The 20543-nt window shown below is 42.5% G+C and overlaps 1 protein-coding gene and 1 pseudogene across 1 annotated transcript; both read left to right on the top strand.

The window, feature by feature from the left end:
• The first annotated feature begins 217 nt into the window (after positions 1-217).
• Positions 218-19089, top strand: HHEX (hematopoietically expressed homeobox). Its single transcript, XM_069978998.1, has 4 exons — positions 218-739; positions 12349-12527; positions 13962-14012; positions 17506-19089. Exons 1-4 carry the CDS (start codon positions 352-354, stop codon positions 17737-17739), a joined length of 852 nt encoding a protein of 283 aa, XP_069835099.1. The 5' UTR covers positions 218-351; the 3' UTR covers positions 17740-19089.
• Positions 19090-19779: 690 nt separating this feature from the next.
• On the top strand, positions 19780-19958 carry LOC138800226 (U2 spliceosomal RNA; annotated as a pseudogene).
• The last annotated feature ends 585 nt before the right edge of the window (positions 19959-20543 follow it).

The raw sequence follows: 20543 nt of genomic DNA, 5'->3' as shown, positions 1-20543 counted from the left end.
CCTGCAGCCTGAGATTCTTACAGCTAGTTCCCAGCCTGTGATTGGCCCCCGGCCTGTGATTGGCCCCCCCATGGGGTCTCCTTACAGGGTGAGTATGTGTCAGGGCGGGGCGTCCTCCACTCTCTCCTCCAATCAGAAGCAGGAAGGGAGAGGGCAGGAAGTGTGAGGCCGCACACTGGCCCCGCCCTCTGCCATCAGTCTCCCGTGTTTGGCTGATATGGGGCCGGCTGGATGTCACTGTGCAGGACACTCGCGGACTGTGCCATTCCCACGCAGCCTGGCTTGCTAGGAGGGCAGCACCTCTGTGGATTAGCCCTCAGCCAGGGATTGTAGCAGCAGTGGGGAGCCGTCATGCAGTACCAGCAGCACTCAGCCTCCTCTGGCATGGGACTGGCCTCCTCTGGCATGGGGCTCAGTGTGCCCCTCTATGCCCCCACCCCACTGCAGCCCGTCCACCCGACACCTTTCTACATCGATGATATCCTGGGCAGGAATGCAGCTCCTCCGGGCACCCCAGCCGTGCCCACCCCGACTCTGCCATCTCCGAACTCCTCATTCACCAGCCTGGTGACCACTTACCGGACTCCGGTCTACGAGCCCACCCCGATCCACGCGGCATTTACCCACCCAGCAGCCCTGGCAGCCTCCTATGGCACTGGCAGCTTCCAGAGCCCCCTCTACCACTTCTCCAGACCGATGAGTGAATATGCCCATGCCCTGATCCGACACGACTCCCTGGGTAAGTTACTGGGTGGCAGCAGGCATGTGATTGTCATGGATCAGATGTTCTGGGCACTCTATTACTCTCTGTTATCAGCCAGACTGGTAAATAGAATGGGTAGACCTGTTCTTCGAGGTTGGTGCCAGGAATTCCATATATCTCTATCTAGTTGTGACTGGCACCTCCACCTCTGTGCATTGGTATTGGGAACCTCCACCTCTGTGCACTGGTATTGGGAACCTCCACCTCTGTGCACTGCTGTTGGGAACCTCCACCTCTGTGCACTGGTATTGGGAACCTCCACCTCTGTGCACTGGTATTAGGAACCTCCACCTCTGTGCACTGCTGTTGGGCACCTCCACCCCTGTGCACTGGTATTGGGAACCTCCACCTCTGTGCACTGGTATTAGGAACCTCCACCTCTGTGCATTGGTATTGGGAACCTCCACCTCTGTGCACTGGTATAGGGAACCTCCACCTCTGTGCACTGGTGTTGGGAACCTTTACCCCTGTGCACTGCTGTTGTGCACCTCCACCCTTGTACACTGGTATTGGGCACCTCCACCCCTGTGCACTGGTATTGAACACCTCCACCCCTGTGCACTGCTGTTGGGCACCTCCACCCCTGTGCACTGGTATTGGGCACCTCCACCCCTGTGCACTGGTATTGGGCACCTCCACCCCTGTACACTGATATTTGGCACCTCCACCCCTGTACACTAGTATTGGGCACCTCCACCCCTGTACACTGGTATTGGGCACCTCCACCCTTGTACAGTGGTATTGGGCACCACCCTTGTACAGTGGGCACCTCCACCCCTGTACACTGGTATTGGGCACCTCCACCCTTGTACACTAGTATTGGGCACCTCCACCCCTGTGCACTGGTATTGGGCACCTCCACCCCTGTGCACTGGTATTGGGCACCTCCACCCCTGTACACTGGTATTGGGCACCTCCACCCCTGTGCACTGGTATTGGGCACCTCCACCCCTGTACACTGGTATTGGGCACCTCCACCCCTGTACACTGGTATTGGGCACCTCCACCCCTGTACACTGGTATTGGGCACCTCCACCCTTGTACAGTGGTATTGGGCACCTCCACCCCTGTACACTGGTATTGGGCACCTCCACCCCTATAATACCATGCTTTGCACACAGCTACTGCTGCTCTGTTCTCTTCTTCCTCCTGATGTTTCTCCCTTGAAGCTTTGTTCTTGTATATCTGCAGTAGAAAGAATCGAAATCTTTTTGCGGCTGTCGTGATTGTCTGACTGTCTCAGACCTAGTTTGAAGTCAAAGTAACCGCAGAGCTTCACGGGAATAAGAGACAGCAAATAAACCAGATTCACCCTGAGAGGGAGGAAGACATCTGACATACTATTAAATGCAGCCGCTGCCCCTTTAAGTGACAGTTGGGCAATCGTTACCGATCATGATTGTGCGAATTTTACAACGGAAACGGCTGTTTAGAATTTAACGGTCTGTTTATTCAGAATTTATTTGAAAATACGTTAGATTCGTTATCGATCTGCGACAAATATCCTTAATCTATTATAATCGAAACAAAGAATATAACAATGGGCATTGTTCCGATTATTTCTGAATATTTTTGGCATCTTTCTCTTTTCCTGTAAATGAAACCGCTTGATAATCAAACATTATTACAGTGTCCCCCAACCCATAGCTCTCTAACGAGAGACAAGCTACTCCCATCATGCAGAGTGCAGGGTGCATGATGGGAGTTATAGTTTTGCAGCAGCTGAAAGTCGCAGGTCAGGTAACACTGGATGAGGGGAGGATTGTTATATTCTCATCTGGCTGCTGAGGAGATCTATCTAGATGATTATTGCTGATAATTAATGGATGATCGATGTGTATAGGTCAATGTCTTGCGATGTATGCCACATTAATGCCCATTCTGTGGGTGGCACACCTGACTCTTGTATAGCCGCTTTATAGGCTGGAAACTAATAGGCAGCTTGTCATATAATATCAGGTGGAGTTTTTATGCCGTTATTCAGACAAGATTTCCAGGAAAATGTACAAATCCTGATATTTCCCATTTATTTGGAATCTACTCCTGGATTTGGCTCAGAAACTGCTCTGTGCAATGAGGGATTCCAAACAGTGCACATTCTATCTATCTATCTATATCTCCTATCTATCTATCTATCTATCTATCTATCTATCTATCTATCTATCTATCTATACAATTATCTATCTATTATCTGTTTATTTATTTATTATCTATCTATTATATATATATATATATATATATATATATATATATATATATATATTATATATCTATTATCTGTCATTTATCTATCTCCTATCTTTGCTATCTATTTATTATCTATCTATCTATTATCTATTTATCCATTTATTTATTTATTTATTTATTTATCATCTATCTATCTATCTATCTATCATCTATCTATCTATCTATCTATCTATCTATCTATCTATCTCCTATCTATCTATCTATCTATCTATCTATCTATCTATCTATCTATCATCTATCTATCTATCTCCTATCTATCTATCTATCTATCTATCTATCTATCTATCTATGGCAATATGAGCAGCACCAATAGTAGAACTGAGAGGTGGGTGCCAGCAGACAAGTCCCAGACCAAGGACCAGAGTCAGCTATAGGAAAAATACTCTGCAGCACTCGAACGTATGTGAAAAAAACGTCAGGCAATTTATTACATAAAGTGATAATTCACAGCAACAAGGTGAAAAAAACACGACGTTTCGGCGTACCTTACGCCATTGCACTTAAAAATGGCGTAAGGTACGCCGAAACGTCGTGTTTTTTTCACCTTGTTGCTGTGAATTATCACTTTATGAAATAAATTTCCTCACGTTTTTTTCACATACGTTCGAGTGCTGCTGAGTATTTTTCCTATATCTATCTATGTCCTATCTATCTATCTATCTATCTATCTATCTATCTATCTATCTATCATCTATCTATCTATCTATCTATCTATCTATCTATCTATCTCCTATCTATCTATCTATCTATCTATCTATCTATCTATCTCCTATCTATCTCCTATCTATCTCCTATCTATCTATCTATCTATCTATCTATCTATCTATCTCCTATCTATCTATCTATCTATCTATCTATCTATCTATCTATCATCTATCTATCTATCTATCTATCTATCTATCTATCTCCTATCTATCTATCTATCTATCTATCTGTCTGTCTGTCTGTCTGTCTGTCTGTCTATCTATCTATCTCCTATCTATCTATCTCCTATCTATCTATCTATCTATCTATCTATCTATCTATCTATCTATCTATCTATCTATCTATCTCCTATCTATCTATCATCTATCTATCTCCTATCTATCTATCTATCTATCTATCTATCTATCTATCTATCTATCTATCTATCTCCTATCTATCTATCTATCTATCTATCTATCTCCTATCTATCTATCTATCTATCTATCTCCTATCTATCTATCTATCTATCTATCTATCTATCTATCTATCTATCTATCTATCTATCTATCTATCCATCCATCCATCCATCCATCCATCCATCCATCCATCCATCCATCCATCCATCTATCTATCTATCTATCTATCTATCTATCTGTCTATCGTTGTGTCTACCATTTTTTCATCTCTCCATCTATTTTTATATTTTCTATCTATTTCTTCCTCGTATGCACCATATAATTTCCCTATCATATGTACCAGATACTCCCAATAATCCGAATTACTGGAACAATCACTGATTCGTCTGTGGTGACAAACTGATTGTTACATCACAACCAGGCAGTATATCCCCAGGGCAAAGGTGTACCAGACCTGCTGCAGAGGGGTGTCCAGCCGTCACCCATACAGTCCTAGTATATAACAGTCCTAGTATATTACAGCCATAGTATATTACAGCCATAGTATATAACAGTCATAGTATATTACAGCCATAGTATATAACAGTCCTAGTATATAACAGTCATAGTATATTACAGTCATAGTATATTACAGTCATAGTATATAACAGTCCTAGTATATAACAGTCATAGTATATTACAGCCATAGTATATAACAGCCATAGTATATTACAGCCATAGTATATAACAGTCCTAGTATATAACAGTCATAGTATATTACAGCCATAGTATATAACAGCCATAGTATATTACAGCCATAGTATATAACAATCCTAGTATATAACAGTCCTAGTATATTACAGCCATAGTATATTACAGCCATAGTATATAACAGTCATAGTATATTACAGCCATAGTATATAACAGTCCTAGTATATAACAGTCATAGTATATTACAGCCATAGTATATAACAGCCATAGTATATTACAGCCATAGTATATTACAGCCATAGTATATAACAATCCTAGTATATAACAGTCCTAGTATATTACAGCCATAGTATATTACAGCCATAGTATATAACAGTCATAGTATATTACAGCCATAGTATATAACAGTCCTAGTATATAACAGTCATAGTATATTACAGCCATAGTATATAACAGTCCTAGTGTATAACAGCCATAGTATATTACAGCCATAGTATATTACAGCCATAGTATATAACAGTCCTAGTATATTACAGCCATAGTATATTACAGCCATAGTATATAACAGTCATAGTATATTACAGCCATAGTATATAACAGTCCTAGTATATAACAGTCATAGTATATTACAGCCATAGTATATAACAGTCCTAGTGTATAACAGCCATAGTATATTACAGCCATAGTATATTACAGCCATAGTATATAACAGTCCTAGTATATAACAGTCCTAGTATATTACAGCCATAGTATATTACAGCCATAGTATATAACAGTCATAGTATATTACAGCCATAGTATATAACAGTCCTAGTGTATAACAGCCATAGTATATAACAGTCCTAGTGTATAACAGCCATAGTATATTACAGCCATAGTATATAAGTCATAGTATATTACAGTAAAGTATATAACAGCCATAGTATATTACAGCCATAGTATATAAGTCATAGTATATTACAGTAAAGTATATAACAGCCATAGTATATAATAATAAGTCATAGTATATAAAGTTATAGTACAATACAGTAAAGTAGATAACAGCTATAGTATATAACAGAAAAGTATCTCATATTAATGAGTATTAATGCAGTGTCTGGCAGCGGTGGCAGGGGATGCTGGTGTATAGTGTCCGGTCCCTGGGGAGGAGGGGGTCCCTGCAGTGTCTGGCAGGGGTGCTGGTGTATAGTGTCCGGTCCCTGGGGAGGAGGGGGTCCCTGCAGTGTCTGGCAGGGGGTGCTGGTGTATAGTGTCCGGTCCCTGGGGGGGGTCCCTGCAGTGTCTGGCAGGGGTGCTGGTGTATAGTGTCCGGTCCCTGGGGGGGTCCCTGCAGTGTCTGGCAGGGGATGCTGGTGTATAGTGTCCGGTCCCTGGGGGGGTCCCTGCAGTGTCTGGCAGGGGGTGCTGGTGTATAGTGTCCGGTCCCTGGGGGGGTCCCTGCAGTGTCTGGCAGGGGGTGCTGGTGTATAGTGTCCGGTCCCTGGGGGGGTCCCTGCAGTGTCTGGCAGGGGATGCTGGTGTATAGTGTCCGGTCCCTGGGGGGGTCCCTGCAGTGTCTGGCAGGGGATGCTGGTGTATAGTGTCCGGTCCCTGGGGAGGAGGGGGTCCCTGCAGTGTCTGGCAGGGGTGCTGGTGTATAGTGTCCGGTCCCTGGGGGGGGTCCCTGCAGTGTCTGGCAGGGGTGCTGGTGTATAGTGTCCGGTCCCTGGGGGGGTCCCTGCAGTGTCTGGCAGCTGTGGCAGGGGATGCTGGTGTATAGTGTCCGGTCCCTGGGGGGGTCCCTGCAGTGTCTGGCAGGGGGTGCTGGTGTATAGTGTCCGGTCCCTGGGGGGGTCCCTGCAGTGTCTGGCAGGGGGTGCTGGTGTATAGTGTCCGGTCCCTGGGGGGTCCCTGCAGTGTCTGGCAGGGGGTTCTGGTGTATAGTGTCCGGTCCCTGGGGAGGAGGGGGTCCCTGCAGTGTCTGGCAGGGGTGCTGGTGTATAGTGTCCGGTCCCTGGGGGGGTCCCTGCAGTGTCTGGCAGGGGATGCTGGTGTATAGTGTCCGGTCCCTGGGGGGGTCCCTGCAGTGTCTGGCAGGGGGTGCTGGTGTATAGTGTCCGGTCCCTGGGGGGGTCCCTGCAGTGTCTGGCAGGGGGTGCTGGTGTATAGTGTCCGGTCCCTGGGGGGTCCCTGCAGTGTCTGGCAGGGGGTTCTGGTGTATAGTGTCCGGTCCCTGGGGAGGAGGGGGTCCCTGCAGTGTCTGGCAGGGGTGCTGGTGTATAGTGTCCGGTCCCTGGGGGGGTCCCTGCAGTGTCTGGCAGGGGGTGCTGGTGTATAGTGTCCGGTCCCTGGGGGGGTCCCTGCAGTGTCTGGCAGGGGTGCTGGTGTATAGTGTCCGGTCCCTGGGGAGGAGGGGGTCCCTGCAGTGTCTGGCAGGGGGTTCTGGTGTATAGTGTCCGGTCCCTGGGGAGGAGGGGGTCCCTGCAGTGTCTGGCAGGGGTGCTGGTGTATAGTGTCCGGTCCCCGGGGGGTCCCTGCAGTGTCTGGCAGGGGTGCTGGTGTATAGTGTCCGGTCCCCGGGGGGTCCCTGCAGTGTCTGGCAGGGGGTGCTGGTGTATAGTGTCCGGTCCCTGGGGAGGAGGGGGTCCCTGCAGTGTCTGGCAGGGGTGCTGGTGTATAGTGTCCGGTCCCTGGGGAGGAGGGGGTCCCTGCAGTGTCTGGCAGGGGGTGCTGGTGTATAGTGTCCGGTCCCTGGGGGGGTCCCTGCAGTGTCTGGCAGGGGTGCTGGTGTATAGTGTCCGGTCCCCGGGGGGTCCCTGCAGTGTCTGGCAGCTGCCCCTTCCTCCATACAGGAAGCCTTGAGCTCTGGATAGCAGTAAATCTGGCCCCGGAGCTGTTAGCGTTTTCCTGCCTCCTCTTCCTCGGAATTGTGCGCACTGGTGATTATTTTATCGACATCCTCAATACAGACGTATTCAGGAAACACTCGGCCTCTGATAACCAGGATCCGTTTTTCTGATATTGTTCATTTCCTCTGTGTGGGATGAGACTCTGCAGGGGCTAAAATAACCACCGGCTTCCTATTATTCTAAGGGCAGAGCACTAACTGACGCAAGCAGAGCATTGCACCACAGAGGGCAGGCTAGGGCTAGGCTGCAGAGCATCTCACCACAGAGGGCTGGCTGTGGGTTAGGCTGCAGAGCATTGCACCACAGAGGGCAGGCTAGGGCTAGGCTGCAGAGCCTTGCACCACAGAGGGAAGGCTAGGGGTACGCTGCAGAGCACTGCACTACAGAGGGCAGGCTAGGGCTAGGCTGCAGAGCATTGCATCACAGAGGGCTGGCTAGGGGTAGACTGCAGAGAATTGCACCATAGAGGGCAGGCTAGGGGTAGACTACAGAGCATTGCACCACAGAGGGCTGGCTAGAGGTAGACTGCAGAGCATTGCACCACATAGGGCTGGCTAGGGGTAGACTGCAGAGCATTGCATCACAGAGGGCAGGCTAGGGCTAGGCTGCAGAGCATTGCATCATAGAGGGCAGGCTAGGGGTAGACTGCAGAGCATTGCACCACATCGGGCTGGCTAGGGGTAGACTGCAGAGCATTGCATCACAGAGGGCAGGCTAGGGGTAGACTGCAGAGCATTGCACCACATCGGGCTGGCTAGGGGTAGACTTCAGAGCATTGCATCACAGAGGGCTGGCTAGGGGTAGACTGCAGAGCATTGCACCACATAGGGCTGGCTAGGGGTAGACTGCAGAGCATTGCATCACAGAGGGCAGGCTAGGGCTAGGCTGCAGAGCATTGCACCACAAAAGGCTGGCTAAAGGCCCTATTACACCAACAGATTATCTGACAGACATTTGTAAGCCAACGCCAGGAATGGACAAGGAATCTCAGTCTTTCCTTTGTTACCTGTTTATCTGTTTATTGTCGATTCCTGGCTTTGGCTCCAAAAAAATCTGTCAGATAATCTGTTGGTGTAATAGGGCCCTTAGGGTAAGCTGCAGAGCATTGCACCACAGAGGGCAGGCTAGGGCTAGGCTGCAGAGCATTGCACCACAGAGGGCAGTTTAGGGGTAGACTGCAGAGCATTGCCCCACAACAATAAACAGAGCCAAACAGAGCAAGCTAGGGATGTCCTTTTGAAAGACCATTGCATCAGGGCAGCTACAGCTCCACATGGTTCAAGCAAGGGTTATCCTGTAGGGATAGCATTACACCACTATAGTCACATTGTACATGAAAGACGTCTGGATAGAGCAGGGGTAGGGAACAATGGCCCTCCAGCTGTTGCAAAACTACAACTCCCATCATGCCTGAGCAGCCAAAGCTTTAGCCAAGGTTCCCTACCCCTGGGATAGAGCATTGCACTATAATACTGAGCAGTGCTACACAGTGCAAGCAATGGTTATCCTATGGGTAAAGCCTATATTATATAGTGTCACATAGGAAAGGAAACATATCACTTATGGAATACTAAACATAGGCACATAAGGAAGGCATGGGCTATTCTTTTCACACAGTCAATGGTTATCATATACACAGAACATTAAACAGTGCCACATAGTACATGCAATAGGTCACCTAGAGACAGAGCATTGCACCCCACCATTAATCAGTGCCATCCAGTACATGCAATAGGTCACCTAGAGACAGAGCATTGCACCCCACCATTGATCAGTGTTATCCAGTACATGCAATAGGTCACCTAGAGACAGAGCATTGCACCCCACCATTAATCAGTGCCATACAGTATATACAATAGGTCACCTAGAGACAGAGCATTACACCCCACCATTGATCAGTGCCATCCAGTACATACAATAGGTCACCTAGAGACAGAGCATTGCACCCCACCATTAATCAGTGCCATACAGTATATACAATAGGTCACCTAGAGACAGAGCATTGCACCCCACCATTAATCAGTGCCATACAGTATATACAATAGGTCACCTAGAGACAGAGCATTGCACCCCACCATTAATCAGTGCCATACAGTATATACAATAGGTCACCTAGAGACAGAGCATTGCACCCCACCATTAATCAGTGCCATCCAGTACATACAATAGGTCACCTATAGACAGAGCATCGCACCCCACCATTGATGGCCATGGTTTCAGGCATTAGATGTGCATGTATTTTGGAATGATGAAGGAAGCTGCGGTTATTGATGTGACCTGAATGCAGTCTGACATATTCATAGCTGTTCTCATCACTCCTCTTCTCATATGTAAGAGTGATGAAACATCTGCTTACTGCTGGTCTCTGTAGATGAGGAGGAGGAAGGCAGCAGAGCCTGGTATATAGAGATACAACCAAAGAGGAAGCACAGGAAGTGTGGACATCCCCATCATATACACTGACCTGCAGCTACTCAGGGTTACACACACTGTATACCCCCCACTAATACAGATAGGTTACATAGGGGACTGGGCACACACTGTATACACCCCAGTAATACAGATAGGTTACATAGGGGACTGGGCACACACTGTATACCCCCCACTAATACAGATAGGTTACATAGGGGACTGGGCACACACTGTATACCCCCCAGTAATACAGATAGGTTACATAGGGGACTGGGCACACACTGTATACCCCCCACTAATACAGATAGGTTACATAGGGGACTGGGCACACACTGTATACCCCTACTAATACAGATAGGTTACATAGGGGACTGGGCACACACTGTATACCCCCCAGTAATACAGATAGGTTACATAGGGGACTGGGCACACACTGTATACCCCCCACTAATACAGATAGGTTACATAGGGGACTGGGCACACACTGTAAACCCCCCACTAATACAGATAGGTTACATAGGGGACTGGGCACACACTGTATACCCCCCACTAATACAGATAGGTTACATAGGGGACTGGGCACACACTGTATACCCCCCACTAATACAGATAGGTTACATAGGGGACTGGGCACACACTGTATACCCCCTACTAATACAGATAGGTTACATAGGGGACTGGGCACACACTGTATACCCCCTACTAATACAGATAGGTTACATAGGGGACTGGGCACACACTGTATACCCCCCACTAATACAGATAGGTTACATAGGGGACTGGGCACACACTGTATACCCCCCACTAATACAGATAGGTTACATAGGGGACTGGGCACACACTGTATACCCCCCACTAATACAGATAGGTTACATAGGGGACTGGGCACACACTGTATACCCCCTACTAATACAGATAGGTTACATAGGGGACTGGGCACACACTGTATACCCCCTACTAATACAGATAGGTTACATAGGGGACTGGGCACACACTGTATACCACCTACTAATACAGATAGGTTACATAAGGGACTAGGCACACACTGTATACCCCCCACTAATACAGATAGGTTACATAGGGGACTGGGCACACACTGTATACCCCCTACTAATACAGATAGGTTACATAGGGGACTGGGCATACACTGTATATCCCCCACTAATAGAGATAGGTTACATAGGGGACTGGGCACACACTGTATACCCCTACTAATACAGATAGGTTACATAGGGGACTGGGCACACACTGTATACCCCCCACTAATAGAGATAGGTTACATAGGGGACTGGGCACACACTGTATACCCCTACTAATACAGATAGGTTACATAAGGGACTGGGCACACACTGTATACCCCCTACTAATACAGATAGGTTACATAAGGGACTGGGCACACACTGTATACCCCCCCCACTAATACAGATAGGTTACATAAGGGACTGGGCACACACTGTATACCCCCCCCACTAATACAGATAGGTTACATAAGGGACTGGGCACACACTGTATACCCCCCCCACTAATACAGATAGGTTACATAGGGGACTGGGCACACACTGTATACCCCCCACTAATACAGATAGGTTACATAGGGGACTGGGCACACACTGTATACCCCCCACTAATACAGATAGGTTACATAGGGGACTGGGCACACACTGTATACCCCCCCAGTAATACAGATAGGTTACATAGGGGACTGGGCACACACTATATACCCCTACTAATTCACAGACCCTGGGCTAGTCTGCAGGAAATAGGGGACAAGTTATATCCAGTATATATTCTATACAGAATCCCATCACTCATAGATGAAATATAACAATCACATCTTCATGCATCCAACTATCTATCTATCTCCTATCTATCTATCTCCTATCTATTATCTATCTCCTATCTATCTATCTATCTATCTATCTATCTATCTATCTATCTCCTATCTATCTATCTCCTATCTATCCTTCTATCTATCTATCTATCTATCTATCTATCTATCTATCTATCTATCTATCTATCTATCATCTATCTATCTCCTATCTATTATCTATCTATCTATCTATCTATCTATCTATCATCTACCTTTTCATATAATCTATCAGTATGTCTTTATATTAGAATTATCTATAAATCAACCAATAAATCAATCAATCAATCATCTATCTATCTATCTATCTATCTATCTATCTATCCATCTCTCTCCCTATCTCCTATATAATCTTTAGTATGTGTATTATGTGTCTTGCAGGGAAACCTCTCCTTTGGAGCCCATTCATACAGCGACCCCTTCACAAAAGGAAAGGGGGGCAAGTGCGGTTCTCGAACGATCAGACAATTGAGTTGGAGAAAAAGTTCGAGACGCAGAAATATTTATCTCCCCCAGAAAGGAAAAGACTGGCCAAGATGCTGCAGCTGAGCGAGAGACAGGTGAGTGCTCCAAGGGATCCTGTCCAGTCTTACTAACCTGACAAGCTGCAGGGATTACAGAACAATACAAAGTTATCACTGGAAACTATCGCAGAACATTCATGGTCAGCGATACTAGTACACATGCTGCGTTATCTGCAATAGGTCCTCATAATCATCATGTTACTATATTCATTATTACTATAATAAAGAATTTATCCTGAGAACCATCAATATTATATTATTAGTAGAAATTAAAATGTGTCACTTAAAAATGACAATGAAACTATTAACACCAATTACAAAGTAGGACAGAATACAAGAATGGTAATAGTAACCATAGAAGTAGATTTAATACTACTGATCCTATTCCTAAGAATAAGGATAATAAACATGAAAAACTGATAACTATAACACAATACTAACTAATAATAGCTAAAACAACTGATATACTACTTGTAGTAACAATAACAATAATAATAATAATAATAATAATAATAATAATAATAACTAAACAACTGATATACTACTTGTAGTAGTAGTAATAATAATAATAATAATACAATAATTCTTGTTGTTGTTATTATTATTATTATTATTATATCATCATCATTATCGTATAAATATTATTAAAATTACTATGTAATAATTTAGTATTACTAATGATACTAATATATAGGTAATAATAATAATAATAATAATAATAATACATTGCATATTGATAAATAAATAAACATGACATCATAATGGCCATTATATAAATAATAATAATCATAATAGAAATGATATACTACTTCTGATTAAATAAATCCTAATAATAATAATAATGATTGATGATGATGATGATGATGATGATGATGATGATGATAATAATAATAATAGAAATGGTATACTACTTCTGATGAAATAAATCCTAATAATAATAACAATAATAGAAATGATATACTACTTCTGATGAAATAAATCCTAATACTAATGATGATGATGATGATGATGATAATAACAATAATATTAAAAGAAATTATATACTACTTCTGAAATAATAATAATAATAATAATACATTGCATATTGATAAATAAATAAACATGACATCATAATGACCATTATATAAATAATAATATTCATAATAGAAATGATATACTACTTCTGATTAAATAAATCCTAATAATAATAATAATGATTGATGATGATGATGATGATGATGATGATGATAATAATAATAATAATAGAAATGGTATACTACTTCTGATTAAATAAATCCTAATACTAATGATGATGATGATGATGATGATATTAACAATAATATTAAAAGAAATCATATACTATTTCTGAAATAATAATAATAATAATAATAATAATAATAATAATAATAATAATAATAATAATAATAATAATAATAATAATAATGGTGTGTCTATGTGGTGAGTGACACTATGCTGCTTTCTCATGTACAGGTGAAAACTTGGTTTCAGAACAGAAGAGCCAAATGGCGCCGGCTGAAGCAGGTAAATGCTTGTGTCTCCATGGAGCGGCTGATGGTAATGCGGTTATCTGCTAATGTGATCAGGGCCATTTAGCTGCTGTGTGCCCAAGTCATTTGTGTGATGTGTAAGCTCTCCAGGATGATTAGGAAGGTAAATACAGGGGGCGCTCAGGCGGCTGCAATACTAGAAGCCTGGAGAGAGGAGCAGAGATAGCGCAGAGCACGGCCACAGCCTGTCATTGTTATGTACAGCTCCTGCCAGTCACCCCGTGCACGCTAATCCTCTATTACTGGCCTGCACAGGAACCCTGCTGGGACTGGCAACACTCAATATAGACTGTATATGTACTGTGCTAATAGCCTGTCTAGACCCTGGGGGATTACTCATGGCTATTGAACTAGAAGCCCCAGCATTCCCTATTTATCTCTCTCTCTCTCTCTCTCTCTCTGTCATATCTCAATATCTATCTATCTATCTATCTATCTATCTATCTCCCTCCTATCTATCTATCTATCTATCTATCTATCTATCTATCTATCTATCTATCTATCTCCCTCCTATCTATCTATCTATCTCCTATCTATCTATCTATCTATCTATCTATCTATCTATCTATCTTCTATCTATCAATCTATCAATCTATCTATCTATCTCCTATCTATCTATCTATCTATCTATCTATCTATCTCCTATCTATTATCTATCTATCTATCTTCTATCTATCTATCTATCTATCTATCTATCTATCTATCTATCTATCTATCTCCTATCTATTATCTATCTATCTTCTATCTATCTATCTATCTATCTATCTATCTATCTATCTTCTATCTATCTATCTATCTATCTATCTATCTATCTATCTTCTATCTATCTCCTATCTATCTATCTATCTATCTATCTATCTATCTATCTATCAATCAATCAATCAATTATCTATCTATCTCCTATCTATCTATCTATCTATCTATCTATCTATCTATTATCTATCTATCTATATATCTTCTATCTATCTATCTATCTATCTATCTATCTATCTATCTCCTATCTATCTATCTATCTATCTATCTATCTATCTATCTATCTATATATCTTCTATCTATCTATCTATCTATCTATCTATATATGGTTCGTTTATATCTTATCTGTCAATATGTCTACAAATTATTTATCAATATCTATCATCTATGTATCTATCTCCTATCTATCTATCTATCTATCTATCTATCTATCTATCTATCTATCTATCTATTATCTATCTATCTATCTATCTATCTATTATCTATCTATATATCTTCTATCTATCTATCTATCTATCTATCTATCTATCTATCTATCTCCTATCTATCTCCTATCTATCTATCTATCTATTTATCTATCTATCTATCTATCTATCTATCTATCTATCTATCTATCGTCTATCTATCTATCTATCTATCTATCTATCTATCTATCTATCTATTATCTATCTATATATCTTCTATCTATCTATCTATCTATCTCCTATCTATCTATCTATCTATTATCTATCTATCTATCTATCTATCTATCTATCTATCTATCTATCTATTATCTATCTATCTATCTATCTATATATCTTCTATCTATCTATCTATCTATCTATCGCTCTCTCTCTCTCTCCTTCTCTCTCTCTCTCTCTCTCTATCTTTCTCTCCTTCTCTCTCTCTCCTGCAGTCTACAAAAAGTATGATGATATTTTTGCTCATCCATTCAAACTAAACATAGTTCTTCAAAATGTGTTGAAACAATTACTGTATACTTCCGAGAATGGTTATAACTATATTTATTGACTCCAGAACCTTTTTATAATTACTTAGTACTTTTTACCTATATTCACATTGTGGGAAAAAAATCTTCAGTTTCTTACTAAAAAATAAGCATTTGTCTAGCTGAACATTCCCCTCTGTTGTATCCAATGTAGTAGGATTTGTTTTCCATTGTGGACTGTCTGGAGACTCATGTTTTGTGCATCAGATGATGGTTGTGATATCATGTGGATTGTAAATAGCAGCTGTATGTAATATATGACATGTACCCCTATAGAGCAAGGCTTCTAGGGGACTAGTCCTTTGTGCTAGGGAAAGCTATAATTTTTTTTTATTATGGGAAATCTAAAAAAAAACAAAAACCTAAATCAGATGATGGGAATTATTATGTCTATTATCTTACCTAGGGTGCGGTTTATAATCCAGTCCAAAAAAATAACATCCCAGTGTGTCATCCATTAGATTTCATTACCCTTCCCCTTCCTTCTTCAGTGTAGTAGAACAACATAATGGGCTCATATATAAGTATATTGTTACACCAGACAACACCATCAATGACAATAACATGATCCTCCTGGTGCACCCTATGTCACTGACCATGATAGTCACTGAGGATGCTTCCAACCTGTATGACAGTGCTCCTATATTGGTTGTGAACTATTCTCACACATAACAGGGTGTAGAACATCTGTTGCAAAACTACAATTCCCATCATGCCTAGACAACCAAAACCAGAGCCGTAGAGCGACTCTAACCAGTAAGAGTACAGGAACATTTATGCAGAAACTCCCTGCAAAATCTGTAGGGAAATCCGGGTGATACCTACCAGGGATCTAATCCTAATATGTTCTAGTACTGCTATGACATCCTTGGTGCCACTAGTGCCACTGGTGCCCAATAATTTCTCACCATGTTGAGAACCGTATGCAGAGGAGACATATGTGACTCCAGAGCCAGTGATTGGCATATATATATATATATATATATATATATATATATGGGGCACTATCATACTTGCCTTACTCACCTGGCTCTGGCATCCACCCGATTAGCAGGCACCTAGATGCGTAGAAGTATAAGCCAATAAGGTTTGTTCAGGTGGGGTAGATACACATCAGCTTTGTGTGCAGAAATCTTGTTGACATGCTGAATAGAATATTGTCACAAAGTCGACACGTAAATTGTCCCGTGATGCGGATTTTAAGTCTTCATGTTATATTATACAGTGGAACTGTTACTATGTAGCAAGTATTTTTCCAATTAACTTCAATAGGGAAGTTAATTGCAGAAACAGTCTGCAACTTTGGATATCAGTAGATGTGAGTGAACTTTGAGTATGTTCGGGTTCGCTTCTAAATTCGCTTCTTTTTAAATTAGTACTAAATAAAATGATGGTTGTATTGTCTTCTATATATACATTATACAAGTATGCAACATATTTATATTGGTGTGCCTTCAGACTTCTCCTATATAGCATTGCTGCTCCCATATGTGGCCCTAGAATCTGTAGGGGCCCGGTTCTCAGTGCCATCTCCCCATCCCCCATGACTCCTCTGGTACATAAATAACTATGATCTTCAGACAGTTGTGCAATGTGATGAATGACTGTGATAATAATATGGCTACAGCATGTTCCACTATCACAACACTGCTGTTCGGGGGCTTGTATGGTTTCAGGTAGTGGAAGCTGCAGTTTAGTAAAATACTAACTGACTTTTCTATTTTAGGAGAACCCCCAGGGAAATAAGAAAGAAGAAACCGAAAGTCTAGAAAACGACTGCGAGGAGGGTCAGGAAAACTGCTTAAGTCTTGAGCAGAAAAATAAAGACTCTTCTCTGGACGGGTCTCAGTGTTCGCCCTCCCCCAATTCCCAGGAGAATATGGACACGGACATCTCAGATGATTCTGACGAAGAAGTGGACATCGAAGGGGACAAAGGGTTCTACAAGTGTTCCCATTGACGTCCCGTAAGGAAGGACCTTGTTCTGCTCAGCTTGCACTTTAACAGAAGCCGGACTCTGTAGGCTCAAGTCTTACCATAGTGTAAGAACCAGGGTGCAGTGCCATAGACGGTGCCTTAGCTGCAGTGTACAGACTGATTTCTTATGTTACGGACGCTGTTCCTGGACAGATTGAGCCTTTAACTAAAGATTGTAATATATATGATCTGTAAATATCCATCAAGTGCCTACAGACTCCTGCATAATAGTAAAACAAAGGAACTGATGCCATGACTAATCCTATTGTTCTCACTACCAGTTGACATGTTGAACTGGTCCAGGACCCAGATGGGGGAACACGTCCATTTTTCTATCTGGCTCAAAACTTTTTTGCATTACTTGCAGCATCGGTTAAAGGAGAAGTTCAGCGTTTTTTAAAATGTGGCAGCCGGCAGGGGGTAAATTGATTACAAGTACTAACTTACCTCTCCCCGTGCCCGCAGGGGCTGTGAGCAGCGGGGCCGGCTGTGGAACCCTTGCCCAGGCCTGTCTGGCCAATCACCGTGGGCCCCTGCCGAATTTTAAAAATGACTTCTCTTTTAAGGTCAGTTTTTGCATTAAAAACTTATCATTATGAAACTTATATATATGAACCCAGCCTTAGGCCTCCTGCATGGGGCCACATAACTTGTACAGATGCAGCCATAACAACTGCACATGATCCAGTATCTCCATATGCTTCTGATTTCATATGGGAGTACCATAGAGTGCCTACAGCTCACATAGGGGCCTTGTGTGTATGAGGCCTTAGATAACTATACATAGTATAGAGCACAGGTGTCAAACTGCTAAAGCTTTGGCTACAGGCATGATGGGCATTGTACAGAGTGACACCCCTGCTATAGACCCTAGGTTCATCTCTTGTAAGAAACCTACAATAAACTTACAATAGTGTAACCAGGTAATACTATGCTATTGCCAGATATCAGGTAAGGGGCATGCTTTGGGTTGAGTGCTGGGAAACTATACGGCCCAGCATGCCCCAGCATACATTACTGCACAACTTCCCTGAGACCCTTTGTATTTCTATTCCCAAACATTTTCCGAAACTCTCATCGTTACTTGTACAAAGTTCTGATTCTAAAATGACGATGGAGCCGAGATGTTTACTGCTGTTTTGTATTGTATATAATGTATGTAATTTATATATATATATATGTTTTGTAAATGTTAAGAGACTGCATACCTCAGATTGTTTATACTGTATGACTTGTACATAGGTTTTTTTTCCCCTAAAACATCAAAAATATATTTAATTATTTTTGTGGATGAACCCGTGGAATAAAAAAAAATGAAATTGTGTAGAATAACGTGTCATTTTCGTGTACGTGTTCCTGTGCAGTTTTAATGTAATCGTGTCTCTGGTAAGGCCATTTGGAGGACTGCACCGCTCTCAGAGTGCCGATCCATATAGTTCACCTTTAAAACATTTTTTAAGGATTTCTGTGATTTTTATTTTTCATGTTTCTATTTAAAAAAAAATACTTAAAAGGGGTTATCCAGGATTAGTAAAAAAACACAGCTACTTTCTTGCAAAAACAGCGCCACCCCTGTCCTCAGCACTCCCACTATTACTGATGGCACATGTATTGTGAGAGCACAAAGTGAAAGTGCTAGAGCTTGGGCATCCTCCACCCTTCACTGTCAGTGACTGCTCACAATGCATTGAAGTCAATGGGAAGACGGACGTCCAATGCACACAATGTATTGAATAACGGATGTCTTTACCGCGGAAGTCAAAATAATGAACGTGATCATTATTTTCGGACGTCTTTTGCAAACAAAGGACGCTTTTTGTTAGTTGTTTACACAGTTTTTCTTTTGTCACCGTTCCTTCTCTGTTTTTACTATTAAATTCAATGAACTTTTCAATTAAGCCGCATCCAAAGTCCAATTAGTAACCAAACTAGAATAATGTGACAACAGCCGTCATTGCACATTGCAAGGGGAGGCCAGACAGCTAAATGACGTCCGTTATTTTAGACTCAAAATAACGGACGTATCGCTTCTCGGCCTTTTGGCTAAGATCAAGTGTATTATCTGTTCTTATCAGTTTAATATCTGATACGACCCCTATCTGGGGACCATATATTAAATGGATTTTGAGAACAGGGAGATGGAAAAAAAGCTTGCTCTGTCCTCTCCAGGCAGGGGCGTAGCTAACGTCTCCTGGGCCCTGGTGCAAGAGGTCAACTTGGCCCCCCCCCCCTTTCACGACCAAGTGATGCTACTGGTAGGTGTATGTGTGTGTATGTAAATATATATATATATATATATATATATACACACTCCAAGACAGATATTACCAATAACACCAGCATCTAGGAAGTGAAAATATTATCACCATATATATTACCGCCATACTGTTACTGTATACTGAGACCAATATTGCCAATAATACAAGTATACAAGGGACAAATATTAACGCCACACCACAACCATCACCACCATATTGTTACTGACCAAAACCAGTATACTGAGACCAATAAAACACAGTACCAGATAACAAGTAACAAATATTACCACCACATACCGACTAACACCGCCACATACCGACTAACACCGCCACATACTGACTAACACCACTGCTGCTACTGAATAAGATCCACTGTACACAGATCACTATCACCTCATCCAGTCATATAGAGGTGGAAGCAGCTCCACACAGGTTGTATACACCATATACATTACAGCGCAGATATATCAGGTGACTCACAGGGGACGTCTTCTCTGATCGGATTTCTTTCCTTTTCATCTTCTTCTCC

Source organism: Dendropsophus ebraccatus, chromosome 8 (assembly GCF_027789765.1).
Source record: "Dendropsophus ebraccatus isolate aDenEbr1 chromosome 8, aDenEbr1.pat, whole genome shotgun sequence".
NCBI classification, from domain to species: Eukaryota; Metazoa; Chordata; class Amphibia; order Anura; family Hylidae; genus Dendropsophus; species Dendropsophus ebraccatus.
This window is presented reverse-complemented; position numbering and strand designations above follow the sequence as displayed.